Source organism: Piliocolobus tephrosceles, chromosome 10 (genome assembly GCF_002776525.5).
Source record: "Piliocolobus tephrosceles isolate RC106 chromosome 10, ASM277652v3, whole genome shotgun sequence".
NCBI lineage: Eukaryota > Metazoa > Chordata > Mammalia > Primates > Cercopithecidae > Piliocolobus > Piliocolobus tephrosceles.
The window spans coordinates 10,578,324-10,595,547 of record NC_045443.1 but is presented as its reverse complement, the minus strand read 5'-3'; the positions used below and the strand labels follow the sequence as shown (position 1 = coordinate 10,595,547).

At 44.7% G+C, this 17,224-nt stretch overlaps 1 protein-coding gene across 1 annotated transcript in view; it reads left to right on the top strand.

Annotated features, from left to right (window-relative positions):
* A2ML1 (alpha-2-macroglobulin like 1) overlaps nucleotides 1-17,224 on the top strand; it is a 56,114-nt gene that overhangs the window by 9,680 nt on the left and 29,210 nt on the right. The window contains exons 5-15 of the mRNA XM_023192405.1: nucleotides 4,971-4,991; nucleotides 5,812-5,971; nucleotides 6,246-6,330; nucleotides 7,329-7,455; nucleotides 8,221-8,335; nucleotides 9,010-9,119; nucleotides 11,149-11,316; nucleotides 12,600-12,827; nucleotides 14,578-14,638; nucleotides 14,878-15,023; nucleotides 16,366-16,515. Coding sequence (XP_023048173.1) covers nucleotides 4,971-4,991; nucleotides 5,812-5,971; nucleotides 6,246-6,330; nucleotides 7,329-7,455; nucleotides 8,221-8,335; nucleotides 9,010-9,119; nucleotides 11,149-11,316; nucleotides 12,600-12,827; nucleotides 14,578-14,638; nucleotides 14,878-15,023; nucleotides 16,366-16,515 — 1,371 coding nt within the window. The remainder of the gene's footprint in view (nucleotides 1-4,970; nucleotides 4,992-5,811; nucleotides 5,972-6,245; nucleotides 6,331-7,328; nucleotides 7,456-8,220; nucleotides 8,336-9,009; nucleotides 9,120-11,148; nucleotides 11,317-12,599; nucleotides 12,828-14,577; nucleotides 14,639-14,877; nucleotides 15,024-16,365; nucleotides 16,516-17,224) is intronic.

Sequence of the window (17,224 nt, the reverse complement as noted above, 5' to 3'; positions counted from 1 at the left end):
AAAAAAAAAAAAAAAAAAAAAAAAGAGTTTTCACAAACTTCAAGAGCTTCCCTTCAGGACTGAAAAAAGTTGTTTTGTTTTGTTTTTGTTTTTGTTTTTTAAGGCAAAAAGGAGAATGTCCGCTTCCCCTCTGTTTCTATGAGGCAAAATAATTTACAAAGTAGGTAATTATCTTAAGGCAACATTAAATAAATATATGCCAAAGGTTAAAAGGTAGCAACATTTAGCGAATATTTGACTTTTTCTTGGACTCCCCATCCCTAGAATCATAAGCCTTTTAATAGGTTTGATCTCAAGTTGGAACACGTGTTATTTCTACATGCTTCTGAGATACTTATCTCCCAGACACCCTGCTTTCTTCCTCTTCTGTCACAGCCTGTGTGTTCAAATGAAACTTTTAGAGATAAACATAGAGAAAGCATGATTTCCATTTTCCATCTCCACGTTCTCAGAGCTGCTGTTTCCTTTCCCTATGTGCAGGGAAGTTATTATCTTGTTATGATTAGTAATGCCTTACACGCTACTCTTTCCCAATATAGATTTCCTTTTAGTTCCTTCTTCCCATCACCTGTAGCTTTTCTTTTGAAGAGTTCAGTATAATGTTGAGTACTTATTTCTTACTTTTTTTTTTTTTTTTTTAACATTTTAAGACAAGGTCTCATTCTGTCGCCTAGGCTGGAGTGCAGTGGCACAGTCATGGCTCACTGCAGCTTTGACTCTGCCCTGGGTTCAAGTAATCGTCCCACCTCAGTTTCCCCAGTAGCTGGGACCACAGGTGTGCACTACCACACCTGGCTAATTATTTTATTTTTTGTAGAGATGGGGGTCTCACCTTGTTGCCCAGGCTGGTCTTGAATTCCTGGGCTCTCTCACTTCAGTCTCCCAAAGTGTTGGGATTATGGGCCTGAGCCACCGCACCTGGCCTGAGTACTTATTTCTTAACAGACTGTTTTCTCTAGAGCTGCAATAAGGAAGTGCCAGGTTCAAAGTGTGGCCCGCAGCAGCACTATTTTAGACTCACTTACCCTCAGGGTTGATCTCATTAACTACCCCCGTTAGGATATATTTCCTTTGCTCAAATGATGCGGGATTACTTCCAGGTGTTCTGATTTCCGTAGTTAGGCTCTCTTTCTCTTGTAAAATTATTCCTTCCTCCACGCTCTATTTCTCTAGCCAAGCCCTCCCTCCAAATTCAGTTGAAACACCGAGATTGACAAAAGGAATTTTACCAAGAAAGCTAGAATAAAAATTGTGTTTTTGTAAACCACCCAATGGGTGGTTGCCTGCTGCTTAGACAGAGCCGATTTATCAAGACAGGGGAATTGCAATGAAGAAAGAGTAACTCACGCAGAGCCGGCTGTGCGGGAGACTGGAGTTTTATTGTTACTTACATCAGTCTCCCTGAGCATTTGGAAACCAGAGTTTTTAAAGATAATTTGGCAGGTAGGGGCTTGGGAAGTGGGGAGTGCTGATTGGTTAGGTTGGAGATGGAGTCATAGATGGTCGAAGTGAGGTTTTCTTGCTGTCTTCTTCTCCTGGCAGGAATGGGATGGCAGAACTGGTTGAGCCAGATTACTGGTCTGGGTGATGTCAGCTGATCCACTGAATGCAAGGTCTGAAAACATCTCAGACACTGATTTTAGGTTTTACAATAGTGATGTTATCCCCAGGAGCAATTTGAGGAGGTTCAGACTCTTGGAGCCAGAGGCTGCATGACCCCTAAACTGTAATTTCTAATCTTTTTTTTTTTTTTTTTTTTTTTGAGACGGAGTCTCGCTCTGTCGCCCAGGCTGGAGTGCAGTGGCCAGATCTCAGCTCACTGCAAGCTCCGCCTCCCGGGTTCCCGCCATTCTCCTGCCTCAGCCTCCGGAGTAGCTGGGACTACAGGCGCCCGCCACCGCGCCCGGCTAGTTTTTTGTAGTTTTTTTTTAGTAGAGACGGGGTTTCACCGTGTTAACCAGGATGGTCTCGATCTCCTGACCTCGTGATCCGCCCGTCTCGGCCTCCCAAAGTGCTGGGATTACAGGCTTGAGCCACCGCGCCCGGCCAATTTCTAATCTTGTAGCTAATTTGTTAGCCCTGCAAAGGCAGACTGGTCCCCAGGCAAGAAGGGGGTCTTTTTGGGAAAGGGCTGTTACCAATTTTGTTTCAGAGTCAAACCATGAACTGAATTCCTTCCCAAAGTTAGTTTGGCCTACGCCCAGGAATCCCACAAGGACAGCTTAAAAGTTGGAAGCAAGATGGAGTTGGTTAGGTCTGACTTCTTTCACTTTCATAATTTCCTCAGTTATAATTTTGCAAAGGCGGCTTCAGTCCCTCCCTTTGGGTTTTATAACACCTTAATCTTAAGGTGTGGGCTATGAAGATGGGAAAAGCCTGTCGACTACTCTGGCTTCTTCCTGTTGAGAGGGGCCGTAGTGGGGGTACCTAAGGTGAGACGAGTGGAACCGCTTAGAAGCAAGATAGTGTCGGTTAGGTCTGATTCCTTTGACTGTCATAATTTCCTCAGTTTTAATTTTGCAAAGTCAGTTTCATTTACACAGCACAATATTTTATCCCCAAACAAGTAAGTAAAGTAAGCCTGATATTAACTAACCCTGTCTAACTTGATTGCTATACTCAGTTATTCAGAAACTCCAGGCAACTTCCAGTCGAAAATGCTACTTTCCTTTTTTTTTTTTGAGACGGAGTTTCGCTGTGTTGCCCAGGCTGGAGTGCAGTAGCGGGATCTCAGCTCACTGCAACCTCCACCTCCTGGGTTCAAAGGATTCTTGCACCTCAGCCTCCCAAGTAGTTGGGTTTACAGGAACGTACCACCACATCTGGCTGATTTTGTATTTTTAGTAGAAATGTGGTTTTACAATGCTGGTCAGGCTGGTCTCAAACTCCTGACCTCATGTGATCTGCCCGCCTCAGCCTCACAAAGTGCTGGGATTACAGGCGTGTGCCACCATGACTGGCCTCAGAAATGCTACCTTCCTAGTGAAACACTTATTTTCTTCCAGAGCCTATTTCTGGCCAACTGATGTCTTTCCTGATTCTTGATCCCTGTGTGAGAAAAGTACTTTGTTATCTAAGTGTTTTTTGTCGTTGTTTTTTTGTATTTTGTGTTTGAGTCACTTTGTCGCCCAGGCTGGCATGCAGTGGCATGATCTCAGTTCAAGCAACCTCCACTATCCGGGTTCAAGTGATTCTCCTGCCTCAGCCTCCAGAGTAGCTGGAGTTACAGGCATGTGCCACCATGTCCGGCTAATTTTTGTATTTTTAGTAGAGATGGGGTTTCACCATGTTGGCCAGGCTGGTCTTGAACTCCTGACCTCAGGTGATCCACCTTCCTCAGCCTCCCAAAGTGCTGGGATTACAGGTGTGAGCCACAGTGCCTGGCCTAAACAAGTGTTTTTTTGTTGTTGTTGTTTGTTTGTTTTGTTTTGATTTATGGAAATCTATAAGAATATTAGTGATATTCTCCTCCTGATGTTTATATAGCCCAGGTTTGTGGAAGTCCTAGTTCATCTTGATGCTTATATCTCCTTATTTTTTGACTTTTTTTTTTTTTTAAGAATTGCCATTATCCCTAATATCGAGGCTGATAATTGTATTTAGTGGTTCAGCTTCTTCACTGGTTGACATCACATGGTACTTGGCCCAAGAATAAAAAAATCAAGCACTGTCTTGATTTCATTCTCTTCTTTCCAAGTTAGATCCAAACTGGTCTTCTCTTTTGAATACCTTTGCACTCTCTCTGAGCCCCTCTCCTGCTATTCACTAAATTCCAGCTTTCAATCTCATGCATCTTTTTAGCAACTACTGTCTTGAGGAAACTGATACGTGATTCTCCAATGGAACTATTTCAAACAATTTTAAAAATAATTATTTGCAATACTTGAAAGTAAGGTGGCCGGGCGCGGTGGCTCAAGCCTGTAATCCCAGCACTTTGGGAGGCCGAGACGGGCGGATCACAAGGTCAGGAGATCGAGACCATCCTGGCTAACACAGTGAAACCCCGTCTCTACTAAAAATACAAAAAACTAGCCGGGCGAGGTAGCGGGCGCCTGTAGTCCCAGCTACTCCGGAGGCTGAGGCAGGAGAATGGCGTGAACCCGGGAGGCGGAGTTTGCAGTGAGCTGAGATCCGGCCACTGCACTCCAGCCTGGGCAACAGAGCAAGACTCTGTCTCAAAAAAAAAAAAAAAAAAAAAAAAAAAAAAATAAGGTTCCTGGGCTGGGCACAGTGGCTCAGCCTGTAATCCCAGCACTTTGGGAGGCCAAGGCAGGCAGATCACCTGAGGTCAGGAGTTCGGGACCAGCCTGGCCAACATGGTGAAACCGCATCTCTACTGAAAAAAATACAAAAATTAGCCAGGTGTGGTGGTGGGCACCTGTAATCCCAGCCACTCGGGAGGCTGAGGCAGGAGAATCCTTTGAACCCGAGAGGCAGAGCTTGCAGTGAGCCGAGATCGCACTACTGCACTCCAGCCTGGGTGTCACAGCAAGACTCCATTTCAAAAAAAAAAAGGAAAGAAAGAAAGAAAAGAAAGTAAAGTTCCTGCCCACAAGCATTTAGATGGTAAAGGAAGAGGTCAGGAGATGGTTGGCTACCAAGAAGAGGTTTAAACATTGAGGAACCCCCTGGTGCTAATACTTCTTTTAGGCATGTTTTTTGTGCAAGAGCTCAGTCACAGGGCACTGAGACTGGTCTGATGCTCCAGTTCTTCAGATCTTCTGGAGATTGACAATTCCTTTGAGATTCCTGGCGCCACTCTTCCCCTCCTCCTGCCTTGTTTCCCTCGCAAGAAGTCTGTGCCCCCGTTGTTATTCTTTTCAGGGCACAAAAGAGCCATTTAGAAAGGAAGAAATGAAGAAATGGGCAAGAGGGAAATGAAGAATTCGTTGTGAACTTTTGCTTTCAGCAAACTTACTCTTATTGCTGTCACCCTTCTTTAACCTGCATTATCTGGTTTTCCTTTTCAGTACTCCATGGTGGAACTACAGGTAAGTGGAAGTTTCTTTCTCTTCCCTGTCAGTTGTGGAAGAGGAAGAATGAGAATTTGGTGGTAAACCTTGAAGACAGAAACAACTCTGAGATCTTGGCCCAGAGCCCAGCACCAAGCACCCACATCCACCTAAGTTGTGCCTGTTCTCTCGCCTCTGCCCTCCTGGTCTCTCACAACTACATTTTAGTAGACAAGGACACCAGCCTCTGTAATGACCATACCGCTCTCTCATTCCCCTAACTTCTCTGTGCCCAGCCAACTTAACCAGCCTTGGTTCTGTACTCCCCTTAGTCTAAGGTAACTCTAAGGTAACAGCCCTTGCCATAGGCATTCTCAATAGGTACGTGATAACCTAAACACCTGTGAGAAGTGTTTTAAAGGAAAGGATCTAGAGGGCGATTTCTCCACAATATCTCCTCCATTTCTCCATTCAATCACCCATTTTTTAGGTATCTTACAATCAATTTCCTCAGCCTTGTCCCCTAATAGGTACCAGAAACAGAAAATATTCTTTGTCAATGACATCCCGGGTCCTACTTTCTAAAACTGGAGATAACAATTTAGAGGACTCAGTGTGATCATTAAAATCCACAAAATTTCCTCCCAAATCGGGGCTGGATCTATAGAAATATTTACCTCATTCAGTCATAAAGAAAGTTATAAATAATACAGGGAGCTACTCTTCCTGGACACAGATCACAGGGGTCTTGAGCAATGGGTGGGGTTCTTCACCTGCCTCTTGCTTCTTTACCTGCGTTTTGCAGTGTAGAGTGGGGAGTGGACAGGCAGGTACATCATGCAGTTTCTCTGTTGGACAGGATCCAAACAGCAACAGGATTGCACAGTGGCTGGAAGTGGCACCTAAGCAAGGCATTGTAGACCTGTCCTTCCAACTGGCACCAGAGGCAATGCTGGGCACCTACACTGTGGCAGTGGCTGAGGGCAAGACCTTTGGCACTTTCAGTGTGGAGGAATATGGTAGGTGGGGGAATGGACAGGCCAAAGTACTGGGCATAACCTCATCTTAAAATCAGCAAAGGTAGAGTAAAATCTACTCTGGGAAAGGATTATTTATTCATTTTTGAATCGATGCTAAACCAACTAATTACTTCAGGAGAACTCTACCTAAGTAATGCCTCCTTCGTTAGATCCGTTAATTTAATTCTCACTGTATTTATACCCCTCTGCTCACTGCCTGTCTGACTGCGTCCTCCTCCAATTCTTTTTCCATTTCTCCTTTTACTCTCTTCAGTGCTGCCGAAGTTTAAGATGGAAGTGGTGGAACCCAAGGAGTTATCAACGATGCAGGAATCTTTCTTAGTAAAAATTTGTTGTAGGTAAGAACAGAAGCTTGAGATCTGGTGGAGATTAAAGATGCATCAAGAGACGTGATGAAGGAATTACACGGGGAAAGGGATTATGGGGGGGGCCAAAACCTGGGGCATTTTATGTAATTCAGAGTCATGACTTATCCCAGAACTTTTTTTTTTTTTTTTTTTTTGAGACAGAGTTTCACTCTTATCGTCCAGGCTGGAGTGCAATCACGCCATCTCCTCTCACTGCAACCTCCGCCTCCCGGGTTCAAGCGATTCTCCTGCCTCAGCCTCTTGAAGCTGGGATTACAGGCATGCGCCACCATGCCTGGCTAATGTTAGAATTTTTAGTAGAGATGGGGTTTTGCCATGTTGGCCAGGCTGGTCTTGAACTCCTGAGCTCAGGTGATCCACCCACCTCGGCCTCCGAAAGTGCCAGGATTACAGGCGTGAGCCACCGCGCCCAGCCAATAACGTATATAGTTGTGTTTCTGTTCTTTTTTTCCCCACTGCTCACTAAGACAGTATTGATTTAGTCTTTACAAGACACAATATTGAATCCCATAGATAAATAGGGATCAGGAGAAAGAAAGATACTGTTTTCATCCTTAGGATGGTGCTAATTGTGGAGTGGATCTACTCTAAGACTGAGTAAAGTAGGGAAGGAAAAGAAGACTAGAAAAGGTAGGATTATCAGAGCTTTCTTTCTTTCTTTCTTTTTTTTTTTTTTTTTTTTGAGACAAAGTCTCACTCTGTCACCCAGGCTGGAGTGCAGTGGGGCGATCTCGGCTCACTGCAACCTCCATTTCCTGGGTTCAGGCGATTCTCCTGCCTCATCCTCCTGGAGAAGCTGGAATTACAGGTGTGAGCCACCATGCCCAGAAAATTTTTGTATTTTTAGTAGAGACAGGGTCTTGCCATGTTGCCTAGGCTGGTCTTGAACTCCTGGCCTCAAGTGATCCACCTGCCTCAGCCTCCCAAAGTTTTGGGATTATCTGACTCCTCATGCTTTTCTTGGTTAGGTACACCTATGGAAAGCCCATGCTAGGGGCAGTGCAGGTATCTGTGTGTCAGAAGGCAAATACTTACTGGTATCGACAGGTGGAACGGGAACAGCTACCTGACAAATGCAGGAACTTCTCTGGACAGGTGAGTAAATGACAGGTAAAAAAGGAACCTATCGGCCAGGTGCGATGGCTCACGCCTGTCATCCCAGCACTTTGGGAGGCTGAGGCGGGTGGATCACGAGGTCAGGAGTTTGAGACCAGCCTGACCAATACGGTGAAACCCCATCTCTACTAAAAATTCAAAAAATTAGCTGGGCATGGTGGCATGCACCTGTAATCCCAGCTACTCGGAGGCTGAGAGAGGAGAATCGCTTGAACCTGGGAGGCGGAGGTTGCAATGAGCTGAGATGGCGCCACTGCACTCCAGCCTGGGTGACAAAGCGAGACTCTGTCCCTCCCACCCCCTCCCCCAAAAAAAGAACCTATCCACACGTCCTAGAGAGTAAGAAAGCAACAATCTAGAAAAGTGGTAAACAGCCCAAAGTAGAAATCATTTCCCAGAATTCTTATCCCAGTTCCAAAGAACAAAACAGGGATCTTTATCCTCAACAGGGAGTCTTTTAGAGTCTGCCTTGGAACCAAGAAATTTACCTAAACCCCTGTAAGATACAATTTTCCAGTTTTGAAGTCATTTCTTTTTCCCTTTCCCAAATCTTGAAGCTTCAAAGTCATTTCATGATTATCTATGTGCAAGTGTATACTTCATGTTGGAGGAGAGTTTTTCTATATTAGAAACTAAAGTGTGGAGATGAGAAATTATTTCCTTCTACAAAACGTTATAAAATGGACATAGAGATTTTTATATTCCTCATCTGCTCTCTATCTCTGTCTCTGATCGCCTCACTAGACTGACAAAACAGGATGCTTCTCAGCACCTGTGGACATGGCCACCTTTGACCTCATTGGATATGCATACAACCATCAAATCAATATTGTGGCTACTGTTGTGGAGGAAGGGACAGGTAAGTAGGGTACTCCTTGGCTCATTAAGAAAAGTGAAAGAGGCTGGGCGCGGTGGCTCAAGCCTATAATCCCAGCACTTTGGGAGGCCGAGGTGGGCAGATCACAAGGTCAGGAGTTCAAGACCAGCCTGGCCAATACGGTGAAACCCCATCTCTAATAAAAATACAAAAATTAGCCAGAAGTGGTGGCGGATGCCTGTAGTCCCAGCTACTCAGGAGGCTGTGGCAGGAGAATCACTTGAACCCGGGAGGCAGAGGTTGTAGTGAGTCGAGATCAGGCCACTGCACTCCAGCCTAGGAGACAGAGGGAGACTATCTCAAAAAAAAAAAAAAAAAGAAAAGAAAAGAAAAGAAAAGCGAAAGAAAAAGGGCTGGTCCCAGGGACAGATAATTACTCCAAGGATACAAGACCTCCCCTCTTGAGTGTTTGGGTGGTACCTTGTTCCTGGTTCCCGGTTCCTAGTCAAGGGGAAATGCCAGATCCCATCTTGCCGTCTATAAGAAATACTACATACTTCTCCAAAAGATTGGGGAGGTGAAGTTGGTTTGGATCTTTGGCCAGAAATACATTCAACTTCATCCCTCTGCTGCCATTCTCTCAGAGACTTGACATTAAACATAAAGATGAGAATATCAGGTGCCTAGATCTTTATACGTCTGGTTTCCCTCTGCAGGCGTGGAGGCCAATGCCACTCAGAATATCTACATTTCTCCACAAATGGGATCAATGACCTTTGAAGACACCAGCAATTTTTACCATCCCAATTTCCCCTTCAGTGGGAAGGTATGTTAAAACTTTTCTCTGCAGAGACAAAAAAAATGCGTAACCATCTACCTTACCTCCTTCCTGCAGCCATAGCCACATAGCTAACTTAGCGCTGTTCCAAGTACTTTACGCATATTCACTTTAATCTTGACAATAATGCAATGAGGCAGACACTATATTGGCCCCGTTTTATGGGTAACGAGACAGGTAACAAAGGCTAAGTGATTTTTCCAAGGTTATCAGCAAATAGGTGGGAACTATGACCGAATCCAGGAAGCCTGCCTCCGGGGTATACAGTCTCCACTCCCCGTGCTGTGCTGCCCCTAATCCCATAGGAGAAACACCTTGAATCTTAATACCAGTTTAGGGGTCTTTCTAATGCCAGGGGCTGATCTTCTAATGTCTAAATCTTTGTATTTAAGAGCTGCAGGGTTTCTAGAGAAATCGTCCAGCCTGGTCTCCTGCATCTAGGCAAGGTTAATATGAAACTTTCCTTGACAGCCATGTATAGCTTTTTAAGCAGTTTTCTTTTTCTGTTTTTTTTTTGGTTTTGTTTTATTTTTGTTTTTGTTTTTGTTTTGAGACAGAGTTTCACTCTTGTCACCCAGGCTGGAGGTGCAATGGCGCAATCTCTGTTCACCGCAAACTCTACCTCCCAGGTTCAAGCGATTCTCCAGCCTCAGCTTCCCAAGTAGCTGGGATTACAGGCATGTAATTTTGTATTTTAGTAGAGATGGGGTTTCTCCATGTTGGTCAGGCTGGTCTCGAACTCCCAGCCTCAGGTGATCTGTCCACCTGGGCCTCCCAAAGTGCTGGGATTACAGGAGTGAGCCACTGTGTCCGATCAGCAATTTTCTTTAGAGATTTTTAAATTTCTGGCAGGGTGTGGTGGCTCACGTCTGTAGTCCTAGCACTTTGGGAGGCTGAGGTGGGCAGATCACTTGAGGCCAAGAGTTCGAGACCAGCCTGGCCAACATGGCGAAACTCTGTCTCTACCAAAAATACAAAAATTAGCCAGGCATGGTGGCACATGCTTGTAATCCCAGCTACTTGGGAGTCTGAGGTACGAGAGTTGCTTGAACCCAGGAGGCAGAGCGTGCAGTGAGCTAAGATCATGCTACTGCACTCCAGCCTGGGCGACAGAGTGAGACTGTCTCAAAAAAAAAATAATAATAAAGATAAATAAATAATTAAATGTTCTTTGTTAGTGTTTTCTTTCTGATATCTAACTGAATTTCCCCCTCATTCAGCTTATTTTGTTTACTTCTTGTACAACTTGTCCACACAGTAATATTGCACATATAGAGATGCATTTATTCCTCAGTTATCATTTCTCCAGACCAAGGATGGGTGCAAATTATTTCTAGAGCCTAAGGATTACACAGTTTGGGAGGGTAGGGGATTCTCTTTAAGAAAAAGAAAGCAAAATAGGCTGGGCACAATGGCTCATGCCTGTAATCCCAGCACTTTGGGAGGCCGAGGTGGGTGGATCACGAGCTGGCCAACATGGTGAAACCCTGTCTCTACTAAAAATACAAAAATTAGCTGGGTGTAGTGGTGCACGCCTGTAGTCCCAGCTACTTGGGAGGCTGATGCAGGAGAATCGCTTGAACCCGGGAGGTAGAGAGGTTGCAGTGAGCCGAGATCGTCCCACTGCATTCCAGCCTTGGTGACAGAGGGAGACTCCATCTCAAAAAAAAGAAAGGAAGGAAGGAGAGAAAAAAGAAACCAAAAACGGTGTGCAGAGACTTTGAAGGAGCCTGTGCAAATGAAGAGCCCTAAAGTTTCATTAGCCACTGGGCAAATCTAGCTCTGCCCTGGGCTGTTACTTCTGTTTGTTTTTCAGTTCTTCACAGATCCTAGTTCAAAAGCTAGAATCACATTTATCTTTTTCAAGACTCTTTCCTGAAATGTAATCTTAGAAATTCTGTTACTACTTTTAGTGCCAAAACCGCAATGAGTTTGCACCAGCCTAATATTCCACTTCACCTCATACTCAAGCTTACTCCAAACCTAATTCTAATCCCTAATGACGTTTGTCCTTCAGATAAGAGTTAGGGGCCATGATGACTCCCTCCTCAAGAACCATCTAGTGTTTCTGGTGATTTATGGCACAAACGAAACCTTCAACCGGACCCTGGTTACTGACAACAATGGCCTGGCTCCCTTTACGGTGGATACATCCAGTTGGAATGGGGCAGATGTTTCTCTGGAGGTAAGCATGGATGGAGGACCAGCTTCCTAGAAAGTAAGGCTTCCCTGAAGGAAAACTTCAGAATTTTCCTGTTTCCTATTCTCCCCTCTGCTTGGAATTACATCTCTCTCACTGACAAGTCCTGCTCCCCCGGTGACAAAAAGTTTTCCTTAGATTCTTTCTGTTTTTAATATCAATCAAATAAATAGTCCTTACTTAGATGAAAACTACTATTTCTACTACTACATCTTTTAACTTACCTCCATCTCTGTCTGATCCTATCTATATATGAAGTTAGAGTAGGGAGGAAAAGGTGACTCAGTCTTTCTCTTTCTCTTTCCCCTTCCCTTCCCCTCATTACTTAATAAAAACAGCAAACAAGAGAACTCTAGAATCTAGATAACTTATAAGTGTTAATTATGAACTGCTGCAACAATGCTTCTTATCAAACAGCTAAAAACTTCAGTATCATGCAACACAAAGCATTCACTGCTTGTGCATCTGGGGCATTCAGTCAGACAGCTCTGCTGATTTCGATTTCCAAACCTGTCTGCAGATCGGCTGGCCATAGGCTGGTGTTCCACATACCTCTCATGCAGGAGCCAGGTAGCCCAGGTATATTCTTATGGCAGTGATGAGGTGCAAGTGCAAAAGCTGATGTTCAGGGCTTTTTCAAACCTCTATACATTGCATATGTTAACATCCCATTCCCAACAAATCACACAGTGGGCCTACAGTCAGACTAGGAGGGTACTGGAAGACTACAGGCTAACGGATGTTGATCTTGAAGGGTGCAGGGTATGTGTGAGGAATTGGAGCCATTAATGAGATAGTTCAACCACAGGACTTAAGCAAACATATACTAGTTGCCTTGTGGCTAATTTGACTATTTCTTTACTCTTGGCATCACTCAATTACTCAAAAATAGTTATTTTTCAATCTTAGTATCTTCTGTACCTAGCTTTCTTATCCCTGAAATATAATCTTTGATTTCTATATAATCTAAGTCATGTTCATCTATCCCAGGAGTATCTGTGAAGATATATCACCCACAATTCTCCCTCACTTAGTAACTATAATTCAGCCCTTCTGTCACTCTCCTACATACCAAAATATTGCTGCACACTACTACATTTATGGGTTCTTTATCCATCCTTGGCTGGACCGCTAAGGAAATACCCATATGCCATTCTCGGGCAGTGAAGATTGAAGAGAAAGCGCTCTATTGGAAAACCGTAACAAGTCCATGGGGTTTCTGTGGTTGGGGTACATGCTAAAATTCTCTCTCTCTCTTTCACTCTCAGGGAAAGTTTCAAATGGAAGACTTAGTATACAATCCGGAACAAGTGCCACGTTACTACCAAAATGCCTACCTGCACCTGCGACCCTTCTACAACACAACCCACAGCTTCCTTGGCGTCCACCGGCTCAACGGCCCCTTGAAATGTGGCCAGCCCCAGGAAGTGCTGGTGGATTATTACATCGACCCGGCTGATGCAAGCCCTGACCAAGAGATCAGCTTCTCCTACTATGTGAGACCAGGAAACGGGGATGGTTGAAAGTATGCTGGGAAGGAAGGAGAATGAGAAGAGTCAGCCAGAGAGGGTACCTAGGCTATCTGAATTGCAGATGCACATCTAATTAAAAACAATTTTAAAGCCACACTAAAAAAGTAAAAGAACAGTTGACATTAATTTTAAACGTATTTTTATTTAATCCATTATGTCCAAAATATTAACATTTTAACATGAAAGCCATATAAAAAGTTTTAATAGATATTTTACATTCTTGTTTCAACTGAGTCTTTGAAACTCAGTATGTGTTTTACACTTAAAGCGTATCTCAGTTTGGACTGAGCACATTTCAAGTATTTAATATGCCCATGTGAGACACGAGATACTGTCTTGCCCAGTATAGGTGTAAGAGATGGAAAGCATTGGGGGGAAAAAGAGATTCGGAGCAGGAACACAGGAAAATTGTGTGGGAAAATAAAATGAGGAATTACCTGAGAAAATAGTGCTGGCCAGGACAAAAACAAAAACAAAAAATAGTGGGTGGTTGGGAGGGAGCGTGGGGAGGGCATGGGACTCAGGATACTTTTTTTTTTTTTAAATTTATGTGAGACAGGGTTTCACCATGTTGGCCAGGCTGGTCTTGAACTTCTAACCTCAGGTGATCCACCCACCTTGGCCTCCCAAAGTGCTGGGACTACAGGAGTGAGCCACCACGCCCAGCCAGGATACATTTCATTCTGTGTTCCATTGGTCGATATTATCAAATAGATGATATGGGGTTAAAATTCACATCGATAGCAGCCTCATTGGGGAAATAAAATCATAACTTGGTAGCCTGAAAGCAATGTATAAGGATAAGCAGCTTTCCTGGTCACCTTGGTGACAGTCAGGAAGTAGAATGGAAACCTCAGGTTTGATGGCTCGGAGCCTCTTTGTTCCCTTATCCTCCTCTCAGTCAATGAGAGACTTTCTCTCCTCTGGATCATTGCAGCAGTTTCTATGGTTTCAGTGTCATCATTAAGTGGAAAAAAGAAAAAATCATTCTAATACAACGAAAAGAGAAAAGATAGGTGGAAAAGAACAAGTCCAGGTGATAACGTGGGCTCTGTCTTCAGGACCAAAGTGTGGGGAGGTGTAGGAGAAAAGCGAAGTTAGGGCCGAGCCATGTGGAATGGCTAATGCCGGGCAGGCATCCGAGGAACCGACCATGGAGCCCTGCAGGAGCGTGAGATGAGAGGCTGCTTACAACCAAGATCACTGAGTTCTGTTTCAAGTGAGAGTGGACAGGAACGGGGAGTTAGAAGAGGAGATTTCTCCTCTAGAGGGTTCAATGTCAGAAGGGCTCAGGGTAGTTTAGGATGAAATTATTTCCACTGAATTTTAAATTGAGCTGTAATTAAAAAACACTTATGAGGATAGATTTTCGCTGACTTTATGTTACAAGGATTATAAGAAAATAAAATGTGGAGATCTTCAAGAAATGGCAGACAACTATCTATGGTGTGGAACAATTCCTATGCTGTCAGACTCCTCCCATCCACCTGCGTGGTTCTCAGCCAGACCTCCAACTGAGGAGGAGCCACCAGGACCCATTGGCAGCATCCTGCATTTGTCAAGCTAGTGGATGCTGGGTGGGGTATTGACCCGGGCTCTGAACAGTGAAAGGAGCCTCTCCTCATGAAAGGATGCAGAGATGCTCTGGAAGTTGGTCCAAGGTGAAATTACCATAACTTCTGTGTGTGGTTGATTCTTTTCTTTTCTTCTTTAGTTAATAGGGAAAGGAAGTTTGGTGATGGAGGGGCAGAAACACCTGAACTCTAAGAAGAAAGGTAAGTGTACATGCTTTTCCTGGAAGTGAACAGGGTATTTTTAAATTCCCGAAAACAATTCTTATACACAGAAGCAATGGAATTGGAGCACTAACAGTCATCACAGGAAAAGAGAAAAATGAGAAGTAACTTGCACCATGCCGCCTGCACTGGCTCAATGAAAAATGCATACGGTTAGATGCCATTGATAGGTTGGACGTGCATTCTAATTTCCCTGTATATTCCCTCTTCTCTTTCAGGACTGAAAGGCTCCTTCTCTCTCTCGCTGACCTTCACTTCGAGACTGGCCCCTGACCCTTCCCTGGTGATCTATGCCATTTTCCCCAGTGGAGGTGTTGTAGCTGACAAAATTCAGTTCTCAGTCGAGATGTGCTTTGACAATCAGGTAAAATGGTAGCGGAGAAGGGTGAAGACAAAGGTTGGGCATAGAGAAAGATCTTGTGTGTGCTGGGGTTGGAGACAAGACAGGTCAGGGAAAGAAGATAATGTTGACATTGGATGCTGTATTATATTTACATCTTTAATGTTTGGGGTTTATGTTGAAATCCATCCCTCTCCTACTTTTTCTTTTAAAAAGTAATGCTGGATGAGGTACTGTGGCTCATTCCTATAATCCCAGTGCTTTGGGAGGCCAAGGCAGAGGGATTTCTTTAGGTCATGGGTTCAAGACCAGCGTGGACAACACAGCAAGATCCTGTCTGTACAAAAAAATTTTTTAATTAGCTCAGTGTGCAGCACTTTGGGAGGCCAAGGTGGGTGGATCACCTGATGTCACGAGTTCAAGGCCAGCCTGGCCAACATGGTGAAACCCCATCTTTACTAAAAATACAAAAATTAGCCAAGCGTGGTGGTGGACGCCTGTAATCCCAGCTACCTGGGAGGCTGAGGCAGGAGAATTACATGAACCCAGGAGACGGAGGTCACAGTGAGCGAAGATCACGCCATTACACTCCAGCCTGAGTGACAGAGTGAGACTCTGTCTCAAAAAAAAAAAAAAAAAAAATTATCTGGGTGTGGTGATGCATACCAGTAGTCCCAGCTAGTCTGAAGACTGAAGAAGGACTATCGCTTGAGCCCAGGAGTTCAAGGCTGCAGAGCAAGACCCTGTCTCTCTTTTTTTTTTTTTTTTTTGAGACAGAGTTTTGCTCTTATTGCCCAGGCTGGAGTGCAGTGGTGCAATCTCGGCTCACTGCAACCTCTGCCTCCTGTGTTCAAGTGATTTTCTCGCCTCAGACTCCCAAGTAGCTGGGATTACAGGTATGTACCACCATATCTGGCTAATTTTTTTTGTTTTGTATTTTTAGTAGAGACAGGGTTTCACCATGTTGGCCAAGCTAGTCTTGAACTCCTGACCTCAGGTCATCCACCTGCCTTGGCCTCCCAAAGTGCTGGGATTATAGGCATGACCCTGTTTCTATCTAAAAAAAAAAAAAAAAAAAAGAGCCATACTGGGAAGCCGCATGTTCTATACAGTTATTCCACATGTTCTCTCTACTTTTTGTCTTATAAACTTTCTCTGTCCTTCTACTGTGCTGCTCATGTTTCCCCACTCCATCATGGCATACAAGTCCTGCAGAGTTAGACTTTACAAAGAAAGATAAGTACAAAAGTGAAAGAATGGGTTGGATGTCGTAGCTGGGGCATATTTGCTGATGACCCAAATTATGTTGTTTCCCCTCCTTTCCAGGCTGACCTGATCCCCAAGTTATACCTTTTCCTTTCCCCAGGTTTCCCTTGACTTCTCCCCTTCCCAGCAGCTTCCAGGAGCAGAAGTGGAGCTACAGCTGCAGGCAGCTCCTGGATCCCTGTGTGCGCTCCGGGCGGTGGATGAGAGTGTCTTACTGCTTAGGCCGGAGAGAGAGCTGAGCAACCGCTCTGTGAGTAACTGTCTGCTGACAGAGTGGGAAGAGGGAGTTGATGGAGAAGACAATTAAGAGGTAGGTTTCAGGCAGTGGAGAGAAAGTCTTAGGGAAATCATGCACTGCCATAAGGTGGTAAAAAGACTGGTGTAAAAATGAAGTTAGAAAGGGTAAGAGGGCTGGGTGAGGTGGCTCACGCCTGTAATCCCAACACTTTTTGAGGCCGAGGCAGGCAGATCACCTGAGGTTCGGGAGTTCGAGACCAGCCTGACCAACGTGGAGAAACTCTGTCTCTACTAAAAATACAAAAAGAAAAAGAAATGAGCCGGGCGTAGTGGCATATGCCTGTCATCCTGGGGAGGCTGAGGCAGGAGAGTCACTTGAACCCAGGAGGCAGAAGTTGTGGTGAGCAAGATCGAGTCACTGCCCTCCAGTCTGGGCAACAAAAGCGAAAGTCCGTCTCAAAAAAACAAAAACAAGGGCCGGGCGCGGTGGCTCAAGCCTGTAATCCCAGCACGTTGGGAGGCCAAGACGGGTGGATCACGAGGTCAGGAGATCGAGACCATCCTGGCTAATACGGTGAAACCCTGTCTCTACTTAAAAATACAAAAAACTAGCCGGGCGACGAGGCAGGCGCCTGTAGTCCCAGCTCCTCGGGAGGCTGAGGCAGGAGAATGGCATAAACCCGGGAGGCGGAGCTTGTAGTGAGCTGAGATCCGGCCACTGC